Source organism: Neopsephotus bourkii, unplaced genomic scaffold, assembly GCF_033783945.1.
Source record: "Neopsephotus bourkii isolate Nb327-2 ecotype Australia unplaced genomic scaffold, CSIRO-AGI_Nbou_v1 NB_1314, whole genome shotgun sequence".
NCBI lineage: Eukaryota > Metazoa > Chordata > Aves > Psittaciformes > Psittacidae > Neopsephotus > Neopsephotus bourkii.
The window spans coordinates 368940-392064 of record NW_026901795.1 but is presented as its reverse complement, the minus strand read 5'-3'; the positions used below and the strand labels follow the sequence as shown (position 1 = coordinate 392064).

Here is a 23125-nt window from a genome sequence, read left to right as displayed (position 1 = left end):
ATGTTTTGTGGTTGACTGGTGGGTTGTTTTGTTTTGGTGGTTTGGGGTTTTTGCTTAACAAGTGCTTTGGGAGTGTCAGAGCAACACAGGCCTAATTACACATTTATAAAGGTCAAGTTCTGGTGTCTCACTTCTTTCAGCTTGACCCCAGGAATGCCATGTAAAGGTCCAAACACCCAAGGTACTCATGGTATAACAAGCAATAGCCCTTTTAGGGCATTGCAGCTGGCACAGGGTAGTGGGGTAGCTTTCAAACATTACATGGGCACCACTGGAAAGAAAGCAGTAGGGTAGTGAAACACCAAAATAACCTGAAGGAGACCCAGGACTTCAATTCTATTGCTACCAAAAGTGCCCTGAGAGAGAATGCATTTAGACTTGATGCTAACTAAATTAGCTGTTGCCTCTTGTCAGACTGGGTTCACAGAAGCTGAACTTTTCATAATCCGTCAGAGAGACAATAGGATCCTGTTTGGATCTGTTCCCAAGATCCTGAATATTTGGTTAACTGATCAACTTCCCACAAGGGGACCAGAGACCTGAAGGGAAGGAAAAAGCAAAATCGGGCACATAACCCTTAGGTTTTCTTTGCTTTAAAGCAGATCATAATGCAATCTTAATTTGGATGTAAAATCCTAGGCTTTGCAGCATGCCTGATACTGTATTCCTACAGCATCTTGACATGGATTTTAATAGAGCTCAGGCACAGATTATTCAAAAGTTCAGCACGATCATAAACTAAGCTTTGCTCGTAGTGCAGTGTCGCAACTCAAACAGTCTCCCTAGCGTATGCTTTGGACTCAGGGAGTTAAAAGCAAGATAAAAGCAAAGTTGTCAGCACCATGATTTTGAATTACTAGAATTCAAAGATTATCAATGTAATTTTGTTAATACGAATTTGACTTTAATCCCAAGTGCATGAGTAAACTTTACATACTTCACCTAAACTTCTTCCACCAAACGAAAACACGCAAATATAGCCAAGCTTGCTCTCAGTCAAATTCACTTTTATTTCAGATGTTAATTGCTAACAAAGCTAAACAAATCTGAAGTTCAGATTCAGTCATTGAAACTTGTTCCAAAGACTTGGAGGAATGGAGTTTACCCATTTTTATCTTTCTTGTCACTTCAACCCTTCTTATTTCCTCTGCTTTGAAATACAAGATGTAACAGTTAAAACACAGTTTCAGATTTTAACTTGTTTGACATAATTTTAACAGTTTTAAGCTATACATCCTCTGCATGAAACTCAATAAATATGTTAGTGTGAAAACAGACTAGAAAAATCTCATTAATCTAGAAATACCATTAACAAGAAAATTTCTTTCATAAATAGATGATTCTTGTCCGTGACCCACTCAAAAAATATTCTCAGATTATCGCATTTTGCACAGATTACACAGCATTCTTGGATTCAGTCCAGATATAAAGAGACCCAGTTTACCCTTTGTATAAAAAAATGCCAGTTTTAAGCATACATAGCTGAAAATGGAAAGCAGCCTTGGGAGCTGAATGTTTTTTATGCAGCTGAATTGAGACATACCAGAAGTAAATTAATTTCAGTGCTGAAGAGCATTTTAAAGCATTCTAGCAATTACACAGGAAGCTGGATGTAGTCACTACGAAGCTTTCAAATCAACTATATCTTTGGAAAAGTCAGATTTAATACCACATTAGTTCACATTTTAATATATTTGGTAACTCTGCTGGAACACAGATCCTGCTTATTGCTTTGAAACATTCATTATCACTGAAATCTAGATACTTGTCTAGAGTTCTTTATAGCCAAAATTAAAAAGATCAAATAGAGGACAGTAGGAACAAAGGCACATGGTTAATTTATAAAAGTATTTACAGGGTACTTTAACATTTATTTCTCTCTACTAGAATACAAAGAGAAAAGACTACTGAAACACGTTGAAGATCATCCGAAGCAGGTGTTCTCCAGCTATTTGAGCAGAGGATCGTATACACCATTATTTCCAGAATTATATTTCTTGTTTTAAATATGGAATTTCCAAATATTAAAGTTCATAAATTTATTATTTCCCTAAGCACTGTGATACTTTAGTGCAATCCTCTTCAATGGTTGAAGCTGGCATAGTTAAGGCAGTCTACAAACAGTATTTTAAATTCAGCACACAGTGTTTAATCCTTGAGGTGCCTGGTCATTCTCTGTATGGAAACCTGTCTTCTGAAACCCTCATCCATGCCATAATCCTTCTAGCTGATGCAGCCTCAAACACAGCATTTAAACACACAATTCTCGCAGTGTTTGGGGGGTTTTTCGGACGTGGGATGGGAGGAGGAGTCTAACACCAAGCTAGTAGCTCCATAAGCAATTCAGTAGGATGGTTAACATTGCTGAATTGTTTAGTACGCTTACTGTACACTGGCAACCTGTAAAGGTTAGCACAACAAGATGCTTTTAAAACATCCATTACATTCAAATCTATAAGCACTCCATCAGTCGTGGTACCATAATTTGCACTCCACTAATGGGTATTTTAACAGTCTGTTACCAAAAGCAAATCCAACATTCCTAAGGCATTTCCCCCCACCATGAAGTTCACTGATGCACAAATTCAAAAATCCCGGTAAGAGGACTTAATCTCATTCTGTTGTTTTGTTTTGTTTTTTTCCTACAGACTTAAAGTTAGCATTTTAAACTTAAACATTTTGAAACTATTATTCTCAACTATGGCAAAAAGTTTTACTTTAGTAGTATGGAAATAGTTTCCATTAAATTTTAAAGGCTATTCAATAGTGACTACTGCTGCCTAGCTACAGCTGATAGGTGAGGGCACCAGAACTTACTTAAGTTTTATAAAATTTCATAGAAAAAAAAATAAAAAAAAAGAAAAATAACTGCATAGTATGCAATCCCTTTTATTCCTCAAAGCTGTCCATGTACATCCCAGGGTGGAAGACAGCAGAACAGCTGCTCAAGCCTTCAGATGCAGGTGTGTTTAGTGCTTGCTATAACATCTTTCTATCTTGCTTGTTGTCAAATCTCTTCAAAGGATAATTACAGAAGTGGGAAGGAAAAGATATGAGAAAATAGAATAGCATTTTCAGAGAGGTCAATGTCCCTCAAAGTTCTCATTTGAAATATTACTATAAATTTATTTACGATGAGAGTCATCAGAAGACCATTCTTCTGACTTTAAAATTTTTTTTTTTGAAAAAAAGTAAACCAAAAGAAAACTGATACACATTACTAAATCCACAGATGCTGTGGTTTTCCTGCCTGCCCCTCTCTCCTTACATATGTCCATACTGATGACAGAGCCAGTTCAGAAAAGTCTAATCGCTATCTAAATTAACAGGGTTGTAGTCAGGGTCATCCTCTTCATCCTCCAGTTCTAGATCATCCATTTCTTGGAATAAAGATTCATCAACCTCCACGCTGTTTCCAGCTGCAAAGAACAGAAAAATAATTTATTTTAATGCAAGTAGGAAAACAGTACCTCAACAACAAAATACACAACAGTTTTTTCATACTCAGACTGCAATGTCAGTAACTGTTAACTTACTTGGGCTTTTATATATCAAATGGATATAGAAAAGGAAGCAGCACATTTTATCTCTACAGCTAAGGCACAGCTTTTTTCCTCATACTAAAACCCAGACAAGAGAAACATCACACAGGACCTTAGAATCTACTGGAAGAATGAAATTAACAATTACAGTTCCCAGAAGCAGAGGTCCTTTCTCCCAGGTACTGTCAAAGTAGGAGCTCAGGACCTCACAGCTGGAACAGGTACAACTATCAGCCACAAGAACACATAGGGTTTATAAAAAACCCAAACCATGCACACCATTTATATGCCTACACACATACATTTGCTTTCAGATTTAAATTTTAAAAGCAAGGTGAAGCTTTGCATGCTTGCACATTGTCTTCTGAAAGAGATGATGCTAACCTAAGGATAAAAATTGAGAACTACCGCTGTTTTATTTGTGTGCATTAGCAGCGACATCTTCTGGCCACTGGGTAAGTATCTATTTTTTCCACTGGATTTGAAAGAGCCTTTGTAACTGTTTCTATCTAAAAGATAATGCCATTATCCTATTTAAGACGTGAAAATCAGTATTACTTATTACATGGTACCATAATATTATATTGCAGTTAGTAAACTGTTGCATTTATGATAGAATGCAAACAGCAATAAAGACAGGAGCTTTAGTCACATATAGCAACAGGATTGAAAGTTAGCACATTAACCTCAAGACATTTGGACAAAGAGCCCAAATAAGGGTCTGTTCCTCCCTTGTGACAACCAAATGTTAGATCAACAACCCTTCTTCACTTTATGTGTTTTGAAGGAAGACAAGGTTAAGTTATGCTCTCTAACTGGAAGAAACTCGACTCCCCCATTACTGCCATTTCAACTTTTTACTCACTGATGTCTGATGTTCATAAACAACTTCTTATAAAAAAGAAGCTACCTGCACAGAAAATTCTTGACTCTCTTCGGCATTACATAATGCAGCTACATTAAAGAATTCTCTTAAGCAAAAAAAAAATAATCAGACTTTTAAACTAAGATAACTAAGATTCAGTACAGAAAATTAAACAGATACGTGACTGCATATAGATTTATTTATCTCCAACAGATTTTCCAAGTTTAACATCTTCTGGCACAGGCTTACAAAATTTTCAGCTGGCACCAGAGCAGGTATTCACAGTAAGATAGTAAGACAAATCTGCATGAAGAAGAACTGGGTTGCACAGAGGCAAACTGACCAGCAAGATGTTTACTATTGGTGTGAAAGTTCAGAGGGCAGGAGACAGAACTTTAAGATCTGTGCTTAAGAATTAGGGTAAGAAGACTGGCTACTAGGAAAAAGAGAAAAAGCACAGTTTGGTTGTGGTTTATTTTACTTTGATTTGTTTTGCTTATTTTTGATTTTGCTTCCAGTCTAAATACTTGAACAGAAGCAACAGAAATAAGATCAACTAAAGCTCAAAACCACAAATGAATACATTTTAGCATCTTGAAAATGGTTTTTTTTTTGAAAGAAGTTAAAATCATGTCTGTTCAATCTGCAAAACTACTTCTTAGGAAGTTGTTCCCAAGTAAAAGTGATACTGAAGTAAGATGTTAAGTCAAAAATAAAGATTTTGCTTAGGAATTTTGACCTCTTTTAAGCCACTGTCTTTCAGTTGTGGAAACAAACAGAAATTTACCTTCCTCCAAAAACTGGATGTCAGAAGTGTCAAGGTTGTGATCCATTTCAAACAGCTGTTTACCTAGAAATAAAAGACAATATATAAGCAAGTTAAATTCTGAAATAACTATCAACTAAGGCAACAATAGTTAGCATATATATTTTAGGCTTTTTAACCTTACCAATACAAGCAGTCGGGTTTTTATTTTTTTTTTTTTTTTTTAAGCTGCTCATTTCTGTAAATTCGCCATTCTGATATTTTGACTATTCATCCAGGATTCTTTCATGCCAAAAGGCTTCTCCTCCTACATGTGAAATGGGTCAGTTTCTTAGTCACTTTAATGTTACTAAGGCTTTAATAAGTGGGATTGGAGAGGGTACTGCCTTACAACCTGTACTCAGTCCTTACTGCTTTAATCCTCATCTTGATTCCACAAGGAAGATTCTGTGGGAACTGGAAAGGAAATTTGCTGCCTCCATCTTTGTCCATACATCCTCCCCATTCAACAAACAACCTGGATGTGCAAACAAGACATGAGCTCCTACACACACATCTGTGAAGGAAACATCACACAAAGCAAGCATTTCTAATTAGATGTAGGGAAAGAAAAGCTCAGGACTCTTTCTATATAAACCACTCATCTTCGAGCTATATTTGCATGGCTTATGCAGTCTTCTGCCAACCAGACTGCCTAGTGTTCATAGTAAAACTTTTAAGACATCTTTAATGTCTACTGGGGTTGTGCTCTTGGCATCTAAGAATAAGCCTTGTTTTAGTTTTGTAAAGGGGAGCTTCAATAAGCTCGGCTTGTACAGAGGAAAACAGGCACAGCACACTAACAATATTTTTAGGACCAGGAAAACTGGACCCCCCGATTTCTACTATCGCATCTCTGCAAATTCCCAAACATACTCCCTTCAAAGGGGAATCAGGCATGTCCCCTGCCTTGTACAGCTTTTCATTAAACTTGCTACCATTAAATTACATCTGTCAAATTTCATCAAAATTAGCCAGAAGATTCAGTTTTCAGAAGGGAGGACAAAAGGTAGGTGACAGAGCATGAGGACAACAGCCATCAGGTTAAAAAAGTAAACGCAACATCGCAGGAGAACTAGTCCAAAGCTAAGCTGTGGAGAGCATGGAGGAAGATGCCCAAGATTTAATTCTTACCTAGAGGTTCTCCTAATAAAGATAATTTCCTCCACATTTTTCCCCACTATCTACAGCGTTTGCTTTCTGCTGGACAAACGGTGATCACCAAAACACAAAGCCTGAAACAACTGCTATATTATTCTCCAAATATCAGAGCCACCGTAAGCTTGTCACATGCAGCAGCCAGCCTCTGTGTTGCTTCAGTCCAGCAACAGCATCCCTAACTATTAGATTCACCTGAATGTTCTGCAGTCACTGTACAGTTCAGTGCAATAAAGGCCAAGTCACTAAACTGATGCAGATTCTTCCTGTTGCTTAACAAACCCCAGATATTTCTGCCAGAACAAAGTTTGTCGGTAGCAGCTCTAAGTGGTACGCTCTGTCTGGAACAAAACCAAAGCAGCTTAAACATACTTTGGGAACCGTAATGAGTTCAGCAGAAATCCTGTTATCTATTAACTTTTTATTTAGCCCAAAACCAGCTCTTAGAAAGGCTTAATGTGACATGTGGGACAAGAATAAAATATTGCATTGTTTATTTACTACCACCATCTTTCTATGTAAAAATTACTTGTAGGCTTGTCACTCTAGTCCAGTAACATGGCAAAAAGTTCATAGAACCATAGAACAGTTAGGGCTGGAAAGGACCTTAAGATCATCTAGTTCCAACACCCCTGCCATGGGCAGGAACATCTCCCACTAAACCATGTCACCCAAGGCTCCGTCCGACCTGGACAGTTCAGTTTCAGGAACAGTTAAAAATCATACCGCTTAATTTATTTTTGCCTGCTTGTTCCTCTTCTTTCATTTTTTTCCTTTTTATTTCTAGGAGTTCTGCATCAAACTTTGCTTTCCAGTTTAGGAAATTCTCAATGGTAACAGGAGTGCCGTGAAAACGTTGCTGAAAAATAAACCAAACAGAAAACAAGGCTGCAAACGCAATTTGCAAAGCTGTGAAAGAAGATGAGCATTCTCTTAATTATTTAAATTACAACACTCCAGAAGCACTGCTTGCTGTGAAGTATTCTGAGAAATTAATCCTAACCCTGAGAATACACAAAGAATACATTCTTGTTGGTTTCTGTCCTCGGACCCTCCCTTCAGAGAGCTGCACTGAGGTACAAATTCTCACGGAAAAAACCCACGTACTACTTTTGGACCTATCGCCACAGTTAGCAACATACCACTAATACAGATTACCCATAAGCAGCATTTCTTACCAGCTCTTCACTGCAATTTACACTGAAATACTTTCCATTAAAATACGTTACCCCTTCTGTGTTGTTGAAACAGAAAGGAGCATTTTTTTTTTCCAGCTATTTTTCTGTCATTTTCAGAAATACTGAACTTTCCAAGTCCCACCACCCTCTAGCTATTTCTGAGGAAGAAAGTGAAGACTCAGCAGCTAGTCTTACCACAGCACATTCCATGAATGGAAAAACTATTCCACAGTGGCTGGTAGAAAGGACGCATAAGGAGGACAAACTGGTCCCACTTCCACCCTGCCCACTCAGTCTACCAAGAAAGAGAGACTTCCTCAGGCCATGCTGCCTGTGTGCAGCATGCCATATTCTATCTTTTATTGCTCCTCAAGCCTATTCAAAAAACTGGCGACAGCAACTTTGATTTCATTTGTGAAAAATCCCTGCCCCTGCCTTACAGAGTAATGCTAAAAGGAATTGTGGACATTCAGTACATCTCCAAAAAGACTGCTTTAGAAAATGGGGGAGAAGGAATAACTTAAGTGCACTAAAGAATCTTTTAGTCCTTCAGTTTTAATTATATAAACTTTGATTGACGTTCCTCTCCCACTGCAATTGAAAACTGCTCCTGCATCAAAACCCACATTCAAAAAAAGCAGGAAATTTTTAGTTGAAAACATTACTTTACATACTTTCTCTTCTTCTTCTGCTTCTCTTTCTTTCTGTTTCTTTTCCTCTTCTCTTCGTGTTTTTATTTGATCCACTATTTCATTTAATTTCTCCTGTACTGCTGAGACTAGAGTGAAGATCATTACCATTCCTAAATTTTCTTCTACCTACAACACAAAGAAGGCAACTTCAAATAGAACCTCAAACCTTCAGCAGTTGAATGCATGTTTAGAAAGCAGTATGCTGTGCAAATGCAGACAACAAAGCTAAGACACTCAGCACCATCCTTCAAAGCCTGCTGTAAAACTTAAGTCAATTAGTCAGTTACTCCAGTTAAAGTCACCCCCAGATGGGTATGAAGTAAAACACCAATGATGAACACCTGTCTATAATATGTTGAAAACATATTATAGACATCTGGAACACCTTTCCACTAATAAAGCAAAACCCATAGTGAGAATACAGCTTCAAGATTTGATAAATCGTAAGACTCAACAGCCACTCAGAACCTCTCCTCCCCTGCAATAGCTTATTTATTCCTTAATACCATTATATGACCCTTTGAAGCAGGACAGTTACCCATAAAAAAAACCAACAAACAAACAAAACAAAAAAAACCAACCAACCAACCAACCAAACAAAAAAACAACAAAAAAAACAAAACATCACCTGATCGAAGGAAGGTCATAAGAATTAAACCGTAAAGAAAGAATGCTTACTGAACATACTATGGAAATTTTAATGCAGGGATGACTTGTCAAGGATTACTGAAACCAAATAAGTGTTTCCTTCTCATTCCTTCACAATGTACTCTCATTGATCTCAAAGGCAGAAGAGTTCCCCCGAATAATTATGTTATTGAAAAGAATCAAGATTCCAATTTGGCATTTTTTAATCTTTCCAAATAAAATTATAGCGGCTTGTTAATACAAATATATATATATATATATACTCAGTTAAACAAGTTCACCTTAAGCTAGAAGTGCAGAAGAGGGAAAACCTAAGAGAATTTTCATTTCATTATCACACCTATAGACACTGAATTAGCCCTATATATTACCGTTTAAAATAATTTACCTCAATAATGTCATTCACCGGGCTCAAACCTCAAAGTTAGTCCCTACAGTAAGGAACAGGTTTCAAATCAATAGCGCATACCTCAGGAAACAAATAATTTGTAGAGAAATTCAGGCTAAAGTTTTCAATGATGCCAAGCTGAATTGAGATATTCCATTTTCCTTACCTGCTGCTCTAGTAGTTTTATTATGTCCGTGACATCATTATCGTCAAGATTCTCCTGTGAGACTATTTCATAAAGCGGAGTTTCATCAGGGTATTTCTCTCTATAGGTAAATTTAAGGGTTGTTTGGACAGCTACAAAATAAAAAAACCCACATTCTTAAGGTGATAACTCTATATAACTTTGTATTTTGCTACTGCATTAGCAGCTTAAATGTTTTTAAATGTAAAATACCCGTCTTAAAGGAACAATCCTTTTACAGATATGTTAAAGCTATATGAACAGTTCAAACATAATGCAAGAGTTCTGAGAAATTATGACAAAGTTTACCCTTATAAAGCTATTACAGACTGTTAACGTCTGAAAAGTCTTTCTGAAGACTGCAAAACCTTCAGTGGTAAGGTAAATACTAGAGCAGTAATCTTTTTTCTACCCTCATATTCCACTTAAAAGCTGGAGAAAACAAGGAAGAGTCCTAATAAGAGATGTGGAGAGAATCTCAACATATTAATTCTTTAAATTCTGTGTGCCTGACTGGACTATAAACCTCTGTGTTGAGAACCAGGGCTCCACATGAATTATATGACAAGAACAACGTCCAGCGTAAGTTATTAAGCAGAGAACTGCCTAAAGAGAACACAATCTGAAGACTCCCAAAGCCAGGATAACACGGAAACAAGGCAAAAGAGAACTAAGTTCCCTTAAGGAACTTTTCCTTAAGGTCTGCATATTTACAGGACAATGACTCAACTCTTCAATGTAGCTGATATACATACTGTTGCTAAAAAAAAAAACCCTCACCTCACAACATGGCTGTAAGCTACTGTGTGGATGATGACAACCCATACTTTACGAAGCTTTACAAAATATTTGAGATTCAGCATGTCAGAAAGCAGCCCTAATGAGAGAGCACAACCTTTCTGTAAACTAAACACAGACTGCTGGAATCCTTGAACTAAATTTTCTGAGTGCTTGCAGAGGTATACCTATTGTTGGCAACAGAACTAGGCTTACACAGAAACCCCTCCTATAGACATTTAAGACATGGTCAACTTACTTTCACCATTTTCTCCTGCTTCAGATGTCACAGTGATTGTGAAAGTTGTTGGATTTTCTGACAACACTGTTTGAAGAAAAAAAAAAAAAAAGACAGAGATTGCTTGAATCAGACAAGTACTTCTTCACATCATTAAACCTGAACTTCTCAAGGACTAATGAAGCAAGGAAGCTCCTGATAAAGTGTTAACAGTCTTTTTACTCTATTAATAAATACTTTCTAATTAACAGTTATCTTTCACATGGTGTGAGTCTGGAGAGCTCTTTGAGTGACACCATATAATGATACCGGAAAGTTTCTGGTTTGGAAAGTTGTCTTTGGGAAGTTTAATCTACTTACTTACCATCAAACAACTTATGTTAGTGCACTCAATGTCTGCAGAAAGCTCCCAAGCCAGTTTGCTTTACTGCACTAATAATATATGTGATGAAGATCCACTGCACTCTTAACCCTGGACTATTTTGACAGTGTGACTGCACCTACTTCTATATTTAGGACAGCTTAATGTAACAATTGCTTCTTAAAACAAAAAGTGAATACCTAGTGCTTTCCTTCAAGAATGTACTACATGAAATTGCATGAATGAGGCACCCAGAAGACAGATAACAAGCAGCTCCATAGGGAGACTTAAAGTGCAAGTCCTGTGATCTAAAGTTTCAGACCAGAAACCTCACTGCACAATGGTGGGTTGCAGACCACATCCTCAAATAAGGACTGCTCTGTATCACTGTTACAACATGTGTCCACTCAAGTATACATGCTCTCACAGTATTAACTGAGTTTTGCCTAATTGCTAATATACTGCTACTAGTCCCGTATTTTTTCCTCCCTCTTCTTTTAGACACAAGAATATTACATGAACAAACAGTAACTTAGAATAAGCATCAGAAGCTACATGAAAGTATATTATTTCCACATCAGCATCAGTGATGCATCATCCCCAGCTACCAAAGATCAAATCGTATACCTTTGAGATAAAACTGAAGAACCTAAAAGATTTTCAGATTAAAGCAATGGGCAAATATCTGTGTGATGAAGTTATTGCTAACCAAGACACTGTGGGACTTCATGCACAGTGGATACAGTGCAGGAAGGAAACAAAAAAAATGCAGATTTTGTCAGTGTTAAGATTCTTGCATGTTGAGCACCCTAAATCACTTTGAATTAGTTTGCATGGTGGATACTCCTAATTGTGTGACAGTGACTAGGAAGTTCTGAGAAACCTAATGACCAAACATATCCATCAGCTTGAAGTTTTAGCGATAAAGCACCTGGGAATTAGGGCTCGTTTTTGTCCTACTATAGATGTGCAACGGAACAAGCCAGATACTGGCAAGGCACTTAAAAACCATTCCCAAGCACCCCAAAACACCAGGTGCGTCACGGCTGTGAGAAGCTGCTACCAGAAAGGGAAACCGGCCGACACACAAGCCCAAATCCCACTTAGGGCACCATCTTTTGAAAGACTTCTCCGAAGAGCATCCTTCCCCCAGCCGCAGCGGCGCCAGCACACCGGAACGGGTGCTCATGCCGGGCTGCCACACCTGGGGCGCCGCACACAGCAGCCCCTCGCACCGGCACGGGAAGCGGAAAGCAAGCAAAACCAAAACGCAGACCACTCGACCCGTGCACCTAAAACCCGGTGGACACTCAAAGGGGGTAGCCCAGGCAGGCACGGAGCAGCTGCCGCCCGGCGGGGCCTCCCACTCCTCCCTCATGCCGGTTCAGAGTGGCGCGGGCCCCACCGCGGCTCACCCGTAAACGAGTCCGGGTAGATGGACTCCAAGGCCTCCAACTCGTTACGCTGCTCCTCGCTGTAGTCGGTCATCGTCGCCTGCCGCCGCCGGCCATAGGCCGTCCGCACCGCGAAACGACCCCCGCCCTCCGATGCCGCGCATGCGCACTTCTCTCCGCCATCGGCTGGCCATGCCTGGCCGCGTCGTCCCGCTCGCTCGGTGGTGGATGGCTTTGGGCTGAAGGGAAGGAAGGAGGTGTTAAGGTGTCTCTGCGTGAGGTAAAAGGAAGAGCGCCGTTGTGAGGGTCTAGGCAGTTGTCTTTACGGCTTTTAGGTCTCTCTGGTCAGCGGATTTCAGTACGTGCTGCTTGGGTTCAGCTGTGGGCAGAGCGGGCGCGATGTGTTCACCCGCTTGCACCTGGCATGTCCCAAACATCTGCCTCCATCGCCAGCGCCACGGGTGTCCTGGGCTTCCGCCGCCTGGTGGCAATAGCAGGGGTTCCAGTAGGTGAGGTAGGCGGGCTCTCGCCTGAAGAGTCAGGCTTCAGCGCTGCTGTGAAAAGTGTGTTGCTGTCAAGCAGGTCTTCGCTCTTTGCCATTTTTTCACAGAAAATTAATAGGGGTTAGCAGCTTGAAGGGGATTCAAAACCGTTGCGCTAGAAATAGCATAAGCGTGCCATGGAGGCAGCTGAACGTGGTTTTCGGCTGAAATTTGAAGTCAACCTAGCTGGAAAAAAACAGTTGAGGGTACAGCTTGGAGTTAAAAGCACCTGCTTTTAATCAGGAAATGTTCCCAGGACATGTTCCCAGTGATTTCTGAAGTCTCTGCTGCATAAGCAGAACCCAAGTCATCAAGGCTAGCAATACTGGGAGCCCCCATACTTGGAGATTACCCACACAGATGAATTTATGACTGTTGAGGGTTAAGCAACAGCAGATGCTGATGGGTGCTTGGTACACAGAGTCATTCTAAGGTACATCAGTTCAATGGGCATATGGACAGCACTTTTCCTTCAGGTGCGTTTTGCAAGGCCAGAGTGCCAGAAAACTTTTATCATGGACATAAAGAGAATCATTTTCACTTCAAGTGAGCAGACCGCGATTCTGAATTGATTTTAGGTAAGATGACTCAGGTTTTAGCAGGCACAGTTAGACTGTTTAGTACCAACTCATTGATTTTTCTGTAGCCACAAATTCGTTTGAAAGCAGTGCCATCACTTACAATCCATGGCATGTTTCAGGGAGCAGGGGAGTGAAGGGAAATACAACAAATCACCTACAATACTCAGCTTTATTTAGTTAATTAATATATGCTAACAGGGTGATAGGCTATTTGTATGCTGGCAGGTTGACTTCAAAATGACAGATACAGCCAGTACTTCTAGTCAGCATTTTAAGTGAAATCAAACAAACACAAACATAAAAAAAAAAAACCAAAACAAACAAACAAACAAAAAAAACAACAAAGCAACAAAAGCCACAGGGCAAATAGTAATTGAGACAAAATTGGAAAATATGAAGTTGAATTTGAAAGTTAGTTTGCTTAAAAAGTAGTTAAAACAATTTGACAGCTCACTCCTAGCTGCAAAATATTGCACCATTTTATAGTGGTAATTTTAATTTAAAACAATACAGGTATGTTGCACCTGGAAAATAAGGGAAGAAGTGGAAAGAGCCTGAACCCATATAAAGCCAGTCATTTGTCATTTGGATCCGAACACCAGCATAGAGTTTTTTTGCCAAATGTTCAGATACACAATTCAGTTGCATGTCTTCCAGATATGCAGTATTTAGTCTTGAATAAAAAATCACAAAGGATTTTAAAACTTAGAGATTGTGTCTACTAACTAAGGTACTTTGCTTCCTACGGAGTTCATATAAACTGCTCTATTACCTTTTACTACATTTGCATGGAAAGGTTTGGGGGTAGGAAAGGGGGAGCTCTACAGAGTGCAGTGAGAAGTTGCCAGAAGCTTCCCCTGTGACTGACACAGCTAATGCCAGCCAGCTCTTGCCACTGGCCAAGGCCATCAGCAAAAGCCTCTAGGATAACATAGTTAAGAGGAAAAAAGGAAAACAGCAAACCTGTGCAGCAGAAACTGCAGCTGAAAAGAGGAGTGAGAATATGTAAGAGCAAAAACCTTTCAGACCCCACAGTCAGTGCAGAAGGAGGGCAGAAGGTGCTTCAGGCACCAGAGCAGGGATTCCTCTGTAGCCCATGGTGCAGACCATGCATGGTAAGGCAGCCCGTGCCCCTGCAGCCCATGGAGATCCGTGGTAGGTCAGATCTCCACCGGCAGCCCATGGAGGACCAAAACAGGAGCAGGGGAACGCCAGAAGGAGGCTGTAGCCCTGTGGGAAGCCTGCACTGGAGCAGGCTCCTGGAAGGAGCTGTGACCCCTTGGAGAAAGTAGCCCACACTGGAGTAGGTTTGCTGCAGGGCTTGTGACCCCATGGGGGACCCATGCTGGAGCAGTTCATGACAAACTGCAGCCTGTGGCAAGGGTTGGAGGACTGTCTCCCATGAGAGGAATGCCCCACTGGAGAAGAGGAATAGTGTGAGTAGTTTTCACCCTGAGAAGGAAGGAGTGGCAGAGATAACATGTGATGAACTGATCCCAACTCCTGTTCTCCATCCCCCTGTGCTTCTGGGAGGGAGGAGATAGAGAATTTGGAAAGGGGGGGGTGGAGGGAAAAGGGTTTTAAGACTTACTTGTCATCCTACTTGATTTGATTGGTAATAAAGCTTACTTCCCTAAGTTGAATCTGTTTTGCCCACAGCAGTCATCAGCAATACCTCCCTGTCCTTATCTCAATCCACATACCTTTTGTGGTTTATATTCTCTCTCCCCTGTCCAGCTGAGGAGGGTAGTGATAGAGCAGCTTTGGTGGGCAGCCAGGATCAACCCACCACATACATGAAAGTTTAGGATTCACATGAAATACTTATGTGAGTATTTGTAACAATTTTAGTGATGTAAAATAGCATCATTCTCATTATTCAGTACATACATCATTTGCAATTGCTAGAGTGTTTTTGTTTAGAAGTTTAATTCTTCATGACTAAACACATTCACCAAGATCTACAATTTAACAAGGCTCTTTCATTTCCTACTAAGATGTAGTAAATAATTGTATTTTTCCACTTGAGTACTCTGTGGTCATTTATTAACAGCAGATAGCATCATACAGTCTAGCATATGGTTTTGTCACACACATGTACATATGCACATAGCAAGGCAACACAGGAAGCATGAGGAAAAAGTCCGTGTATGGATTCCACCTTCCCCCCTCCACCCTTAGAGTTCAAAACAGCTGCACAGGGAGTTAGAAAGGAGATGAGAGGCAGTAATATGACATCATACCATACTGAATTAACAGAACATCATGAAACCTTCTCTCACTAAATTCAGTAGATTTTAATCACAGTAGCATGACTAAATTGCAAGTTTTTCACAGGCAAAGCAGACCTTGCACAGAGAATGAGATTTGTATCCCATCCAGATTAGCTATTAGTATAGTGAGCAAGTATACAAGTACCAAAGAGGTTTTCAAGTCTATCTAGAAGGAATAGGAGACTGACCTTATTACTGCTTTCAGCTGAAATAGATTTGAACTTTTATTTTCCACATGTAAGTGTTCATACAGCTGATATATATCACACTCCTTCATCCTGCGCTTCTCAGTGGGCATTTTATCTCCTGACCAGAACTGGGAGTTCACTTAACGCTGTATCTACACTTAGTCTTCATTGCTGAAGCTTCCCCTGCTTCTGTGCTGCTGTAGACACAAGCTTTACTTGTGGTTAGCTCAGTATATTCACACACTACAAGAAAAATGCAGAAGAGAAAAAATAAGGCATTTCTGCTAGGGGGCACCAAGACAAAGCTGAATATCTGCTTTTGTTCTGCACAGAATGGACTGTCTCCTAGGATTCAATCAGGGCCTAGCTATTTTTAATTTTTTTTTTAATGGTAGGAAAGGAAAAGCATTTGGGAATGACTTTCTCTCCTAGTATGTACACATCCTTTTAGCACAAATATTAGAAGGAGGGAGCTGCAGCTTTAAACAGGCCACCCTAATCTAGACATAAACTATCAGACCCACAGGAGTCAGGCACCATCAGGAAAAGTATCTGTAAGCATGTGCTAAAGGACTAAAATAACAAGATGTACTTGTTCACATACTGTACATATCAATGCAATAAGGCATTGGAAAGTTCCAGATCAGGCTGATATCCTGCTTATCTGCAAGGTGTTGGTGGGAGTGTGGCCCTCAGACCTGTGTTCTGATCACAGGGTCTTCATCAGTCTTCAAGTATTTCCCATTTGCAGACCCCTTGAGTGCCCAGTCGTGGAGAAGACTGTAGTCATAGTGCTCTGCATCCACTCGTTTCAGAAAGGCCAGTCCAGAAATGGCTTGCCACTCCTTGAGAGATGGAATACGGATTTCCTTTACATTTTCACTTCCTGGGGCAAAGCCAAAGAACTTCCTTACATGCTTCATGGCATAGAGCCTGGAGTGCTGGTCTGTTGCTTCGTCAAAGAGCTCCTGCTCATTGTGGACATAGCTGCTCCAGTATCTGAAATGTAGAAAGCTGAGTGGGGAGAAGCAGCTTGCCAGGCAGTAAGACAGGAAGACAGTGATGACTACCACAGCAATCAGAAGCCAGCCAGCCACCTTACAAAGAAAAAGAAGGAATCTGTTACAGCTGAAAATACTCAGTGGTAAATTCTGAGAATCAGGAAATCCGTAAGATGATCTTTACTGTTTTTTTTTCTGAATCAGGTTAACAACACAGAAGCCTGGTAAGGGTCTGCTGCCCTCAAACCCAGTCCCTTACTACTGGAGGTAACCATGTGGTAAAAAGTCACTTTCTGTCGAGTTTAAGGAAGTTCTGTTATACATTTCGTTAAGGATTTTGCCTCCACAGCTAGTCCTGTAAGAAGAAAAGCCATGTAATTCCTAGCCTATGTTAGCTTACAGCGGATTTGAAACCAGTTTTATCTGAAGTGACAAATTAATGTTCCCCAATTTACCCAGTACATAAGCTTTTAGACTTAAGCCTGATTTCAAAACAAAGATTTTAGCTTGGTTTATGTGGAGCTCTTGCAGGCACCTTACTCATGTGTTTCTTATCCTTGAATAAGAAACTTCATATTCTCCCTGGCTTTTGAACTTGTATTTGTCTTACTTAATCATACTTTTCAAGATACTATGCAAAAAAAAAATATATCCTCCAGTAGCAGATAACAACCAGCACAAACAAATATAGTAATTTAGATACCTAAAGTTCAGTTCCACTTACAGGAGCAAAACAGGCTTCAAAACACAGATTTAGCACTCCAGAGGATACTAATCCTATTTTATTTCAACACTTTGCTGGATTAACTCTAGTTCTCATCATGAGAGATAGAAACAACATGAGTTACTCACTTGTGACTGGTATCGGAGAAGGAGAATAACTTCATCTCTTGCCCGAGTTAGTTCTGGAGGAACTAACTGACTACATGGAAATGCAGCCAGTATCCTACTACGTTCACTGGCAGTAATATTAGGATTAGCTTCATAATAATGCACAGGGACATACTCACTTACAGCACACACATAATATGAACCATTTATCAGGGTGACTGCCAGCCAGGTTACTGGAGCAACCAGTGCTCTCCCAGTGATGCTGCATAAGACAAAGCAGACCAGTTTGCATTGCAGTGATTGGTTTGGTGTAGTCTGTCCCTCAAGAGACCTTTTGCCTGTAACCAGCCTCCAAGTCTGGTTATTCAGCGCATAGCCAACAATCAGAAGAATAAGTGCAGGAACTCCAAGGAAAGCCAGCCCATAGATAAGGTTCTGCCCAACGTGACAGGGACAGCTGAATGTAAAAAAAGAGAAAAGCTGCTGCCCACCAATTGTTACTATTGCAATTATAGCATTAGCAATAACAACCTCTTTGCCTTTTAGAAAAATTAACCACTTTGGAAGGAAAGTCATTTTATATCTCACTCTAAGCCAAGTCTAAATTTTTAGATTCAGTTAATGGCAGAATAGAACTGAACAAACTCCAGCAGCTTAAAAATCCCCAAACACAGGACACAGAAACTTCCCAGAAAATCCCCACAAGCCTCTCTCCTCCCACAAGTTTTCTGTTCTAGTCCTTAACAAGTAAAGCTTGTTTGCTACCTTTAAATATAGTTACAGTTATCAAATCAGGTGTTTTAATTAATGAAATTATTTATCTCAGCCATTGTGGAGCACAGCTTTTAGGCAGTCGTTAGCACTGCCAGCCCCTTGCTAATTGTCTGAACCTAAATAAATTCTCCCTACTTCTTGGATTACATGCAGTGCTACCAAATTGATGGCTACCTTTTCAGGGTTAATTGGCAAGCTGTTTGTTAATCTGTGATTATTAGCAGAAGCATGGTGTGGGATGGGGGGGGGGGGGGGGGGCAGGAGAAGAGACCTTTCAGGTGTTGTTCATAAAAAAAACAACCAAACAAAGCCTTGTTAAGTGGACTGATTATAAACCCCAAACCATTTAAAATAAAATCAGAAAATATCCCATGAGTTTCACAAAGTTTGGAATCCCAGTGCTGGTTTATGTCAGTTCTGGGGCAATTTGTTTTCCAAATCCTAGAGCCTGAGCTGTAGATAGCTGATAGACCATGAGGATTTTAGTGTTCCACCTGTAGGTGGCAGGAAGCTAGCATCTTTCTTTTCCTGACAGGGTTGAATGTCGCCTTCGGGAAGGTTTTGTGGGGTTTTTTTGACAGTGTGTAATCTGCTATTCACACAGTGTAAAACCAGCTTCAAACATGCCCATGATAATACCTGGTGGTTATATAGTGTGCTTTTGACTACAAGGTTTAAGATTTTCTGTAAGTATTGTCAGGCCCATTCTGTGGACAGAGGTAGACAGAAATCTTTAAGTTAAGCATTTCCAGAAATGGTTTCTGAATATTGGGATGTATAATCTGTGCTCTCATCATCTCTCACAAATCAACCTTAAACAGAGGTTTGTTTAAAATGTTTTGCTCCTGGTAAGTTTCTCCAGGTTGCGCTTTGTCTTACGGTCACACTGCCCAGTAGTTCCACACGTTGCAGAGACACTCTCACAGCTGATACACACACATGGATAGCATGTTATACACGTCTTGCCTGTATACTAGGCAAGACTTTGTTCCTCCAGTGAGCTGTTAGAATGGGCACCTGCTTGTTACCCCAATCACAATATGTGAAAGAGGTCCTTGCTAGTAATTAGCTTTCAAAACTATGTGATACCATTGCACAATATTAAAAGTGATAGAGAGACATGCTGGAACATCCAGCAGCACTTTGCCACAGCTTTTCTGGAACCTGTTGTTGATTGTTTGGGCAGAGTACTAAAACAACAAAATCCCAGTGCTGTCTGAACACTGCCATTTGGAAGCTTCATTTTCTTTCAGTATCACAGGATTTTCAGTAACTTTTTTTGGTTGTTTTTTTTTTTTTTCCTTTACTGGTGGCATTATATTTAAAAAAAAACACCTCCTTTAAATTCAATGTAATAAACCCATCAGGCTTTAAATTCAGTGTAATAAACTCATTACAGAATTATTTTGAAGGTGTTTTGTATGAGTCTTCCATTATACCTCAGTTCATTTTAAAATCTCTGCTGCTGAGCTTTCTTTGGGAACCCATGTCTTATTTGATTTATAAGCTAGGGAGGCTTTTCCATGCATCACTTGTTTACTCAAGAAACACATTAGATGTGAAACAGAAGAGATGTACAACACTGAAATATTTATAGTCGGCCTGAGGCTGTTGAATGAGGCAATTTATACAATCAATACAGCAACTTCGTACTGCTGCATTTTCACTTTGGCATTTGCTTTCATGCTGTGCTGTAAATAATCCTGCTGGGTCATCCTATTATGGAAAAAATTACAGGGTTGGATCCAATTAAGAGCTTGGGCGGTGCATCAGACCCGGAAGTACTTGCCTTTTCAGAGGAACCCTGAGTCCTGAGGTAGACATTTAAGCCCTTTATCCATTGCCCAGGGAGACTTAGGAGTGAATGCAATCCAAAATACCACTGCCTGAAGTAACATCTCTGAGGCAAAGAAATGCTTATACCTGTTGTCTGAGGCAGATAAGACACATAGGCAAAACTTAGCTATAGTTTCGCTTGACATTTTGCAGGTCAGTGTCAGCTTGAACGCCCTGCAATGAACCTCACGAGAAGAAGCGATTTTTTTTTGGAAGAACTGAGAATGGCTTGTCATTTTCTTTTAAAACATGGCTATTGGATGGCATATTACACTTGTCTATACACTCCCACGCACAAGCAAACAGATTTTACTCTCTTATCCGCTTTTTCTTGAAATAAACCAGGCATGGCAGAAAGGAGAGATTGGTTTCAGTTCCCTTTTGCACCTGATCTAGTCAAAACATGTTCACTCATCTCTTTCTTCCAGAAGCTCTGTTGTGATCAGTAGTGTGGAGTTATGAAGCTCTGTATTCTCCAGCCTTTCTGACATAGGTCTACCAGTTGCACTTAAGTTACCCCATTTTTTATTTTTTTTTTTATTTTTTATTTTGATATTTATTGGATCAGAAGAAGGTAAGGACTTTGTTATCCAATAACCAGGAGAAGTTAGAGAAACAGGGAAGTGTTCTTCTGTTTTCCATCTGAAGGTTGCTTCCCATAAAGTTTGGAGGAGGACACTGAACTCTGGTCTCTGGTTTTGCACAAATCTTTTCATCATGGAGTTAGCACTCGGAAGGCTGACACTGTGTATCTCCTCTAGCTGATTTTGGGGTTATATTTTGCATGGAAGTCAAGCTTGACTGTGTGTGTTAGAAAGCATGCTACAGATTTCCTGTGGGAGCATAAGTGAGCACTGCCCATGTCCTGCATTCTGCTGGGTCACAGGTTAGCTTCAGCTTTCCAAGTCATTTTTATGGTCTCTTTGGCCTGGTTAAGGGAGAAGTTCCTGTCTCCTTAAGCAGGACAAGCACTGATAATAAGTTCGATGATAAGAGAAGAATAAAAACCTGTTACTGATTATTTTTTTTAACATACATCTTTGCTTCAGAATTCAGCTGTGCAATAAGACAAATTTCGATGAGATTTGAAGTGCCTGTAGTGGATTTCACCAGAGAGTAGATACCCAAATCCAAAACCACTCGCTTGTAAATTGTTCCTGAGATGCCTAACCTAACTGAGGAAGTTTCAGCAGGTCAAGCTGAAATGCTTCCCAGGCAGGGCACTGAAGGAAAGGTGGCAGCAACAGCAGTGGTTTATTCTGAAATGGCTAAAGCAGCAGCCTTACAGGGCTCTGAGTAAAAGCACTCATTTGTGATGTAAGAAACCTGTGTTCAAATGATTTTTTTTCATGTAAATTCAAATCCCCATCACCTACCTTCTTGCAATCTGAAAAAATTTAATGTTCTGTGAGTGAAATATTTAACACAAGATCTACTGAGCTGTAGACGGGGAGCAAACAAAAGCCTGATCCTGTATTGTGCTAATTTGGACACCCATGTTTTGTGGCAAGTGTATTCTTGTTTTGCCTCAAGGCATTTTTTTTAGGCATTTGCCACCTAATGCATTGCTGACCTTTATATTACACTCTGGGATATTAATGTTTGGAAGAATCCTTAGATTCTGCACTACTAAGGATACCATGTGCTTAGCTCTACGGGTTTCAGCTTTCCCATAATAACCAGTCCACTATAAGAGACAGAGTGATGCTGAACACTTTTTCATGCTTTTGAACTTCAGGAGAGATGTTGAGGCTTCGGGTTTTGTTGTTTTGCTGTAGGTCTTTTTTTTTTTTTCAGTTTTAACAGGAATGAAGACAACTATTGCAGTCTAATGCTCAATGCAGTGTGCCAGATTAGCATTTTTGGAGCTGAAGGTTAAAATCCTCACCTGACAAACATGACCAAAAGGGAGTTTTCAGGGGGATGCTAACTTCCTCACTATTCAAATTGCCTTGGGTTATTTCTGAGATGTCTATGTCAAGGTTTAAAACAGGTGCCAGATATGTGCCAACCTCTGCTCTTTTCACAGGGCTGCAGGTGAGATGACAGCTAAAATTAAGAAGGTAGATTTGTTCTGTGCCTGGAGATGTGGATGCAGTCCACCATTGACTTGTTTCCTTCACTGGAGCCATTGAATCTCCAATTTATTTGGACACACAGTTTCAGCTTCTTTTTCTCAATCATGTGCAAACCTTTCAAAATGTAATGCATTCTACCTAATGTGTCATATTATATGTGTGAATTCACATATACATGTGTGCACATACATATTTTCCAAACAGTGCTGATGTGTTTTTGCTATGCTTTATACTGTATGGTCCACAGCGTTCCTTCATGTTTGTAATATTAATAATGCAGGCTGAAGTAATTCATCCTTATATTCAGAATGGGATAAATAAAATGGTGCTCATTTACGGGAAGCCTTAAGTGCTTTGTGATGGTTTTGTTGCAGTTAAATTGTGCTAATAATGATCTTTTAGAGCTGTTTTTCTAAATGTAATGCTGTACACTTTCTTATGAAATACGGGATGTCTCTTACAAAGAGATGTGTCTTTGGTGCTTGTTGCCAGTTGAAGACTATCTGAGAAACAAACCCATCTCAGACTCAATTTAGAAATGCAAGTAGCTATCTAGAGAATTGCAATGCCTGGGTTTTATAATTTATTTAAATTTAGATATGGGAAGTAACTACAATACTTTTGCTTATAAAATTGAGTTGGATATTACAGAGCCAGAAGAGCACCTAAAAGAAGAATTGGCTTACTGATTGTAAAGTTATCACCACCATCTTGTTCTGTGTAAAATGAAAGCTTTTAGGATGACTATGTTTTCCACAGAAAAAGCTAAAAATCCTTTTCCTGTCCTATTC

General features: G+C 39.8%; 2 protein-coding genes and 1 long non-coding RNA gene across 3 annotated transcripts; 1 reads left to right on the top strand and 2 right to left on the bottom strand.

Annotated features, from left to right (window-relative positions):
* Window positions 1-2865: 2865 nt before the first annotated feature.
* On the bottom strand, window positions 2866-12398 carry RWDD1 (RWD domain containing 1). The gene is made up of 7 exons (XM_061366182.1): window positions 12252-12398; window positions 10497-10562; window positions 9443-9573; window positions 8223-8366; window positions 7097-7229; window positions 5195-5257; window positions 2866-3419 (listed from the first exon to the last, which is right to left on the bottom strand). Exons 1-7 carry the CDS (start codon window positions 12322-12324, stop codon window positions 3307-3309), a joined length of 723 nt encoding a protein of 240 aa, XP_061222166.1. The 5' UTR covers window positions 12325-12398; the 3' UTR covers window positions 2866-3306.
* LOC133219107 (uncharacterized) lies at window positions 6862-7248 on the top strand. The gene is made up of 2 exons (XR_009727351.1): window positions 6862-6938; window positions 7072-7248. It is a non-coding gene; the product is annotated as an uncharacterized LOC133219107 (long non-coding RNA).
* Window positions 12399-15263: 2865 nt separating the features above from the next.
* CALHM4 (calcium homeostasis modulator family member 4) lies at window positions 15264-18313 on the bottom strand. Its single transcript, XM_061366168.1, has 2 exons — window positions 17668-18313; window positions 15264-16911 (listed from the first exon to the last, which is right to left on the bottom strand). Exons 1-2 carry the CDS (start codon window positions 18220-18222, stop codon window positions 16507-16509), a joined length of 960 nt encoding a protein of 319 aa, XP_061222152.1. The 5' UTR covers window positions 18223-18313; the 3' UTR covers window positions 15264-16506.
* Between the last annotated feature and the right edge of the window lie 4812 nt (window positions 18314-23125).

What these genes read in the sequence shown, in the direction of transcription:
- RWDD1 (XM_061366182.1), bottom strand. Translation starts at nt 12,324, where the DNA reads ATGACCGACTACAGCGAGGAGCAGCGTAACGAGTTGGAGGCCTTGGAG. An exon ending in CTACCCGGACTCGTTTACGG is followed by an intron (nt 10,563 to 12,251) that starts GTGAGCCGCGGT and finishes TTCTTCAAACAG; the next exon opens with TGTTGTCAGAAAATCCAACA. An exon ending in AGCAGGAGAAAATGGTGAAA is followed by an intron (nt 9,574 to 10,496) that starts GTAAGTTGACCA and finishes TTTATTTTGTAG; the next exon opens with CTGTCCAAACAACCCTTAAA.
- CALHM4 (XM_061366168.1), bottom strand. Translation starts at nt 18,222, where the DNA reads ATGACTTTCCTTCCAAAGTGGTTAATTTTTCTAAAAGGCAAAGAGGTT. An exon ending in TTCTCCGATACCAGTCACAA is followed by an intron (nt 16,912 to 17,667) that starts GTGAGTAACTCA and finishes TTTCTTTGTAAG; the next exon opens with GTGGCTGGCTGGCTTCTGAT.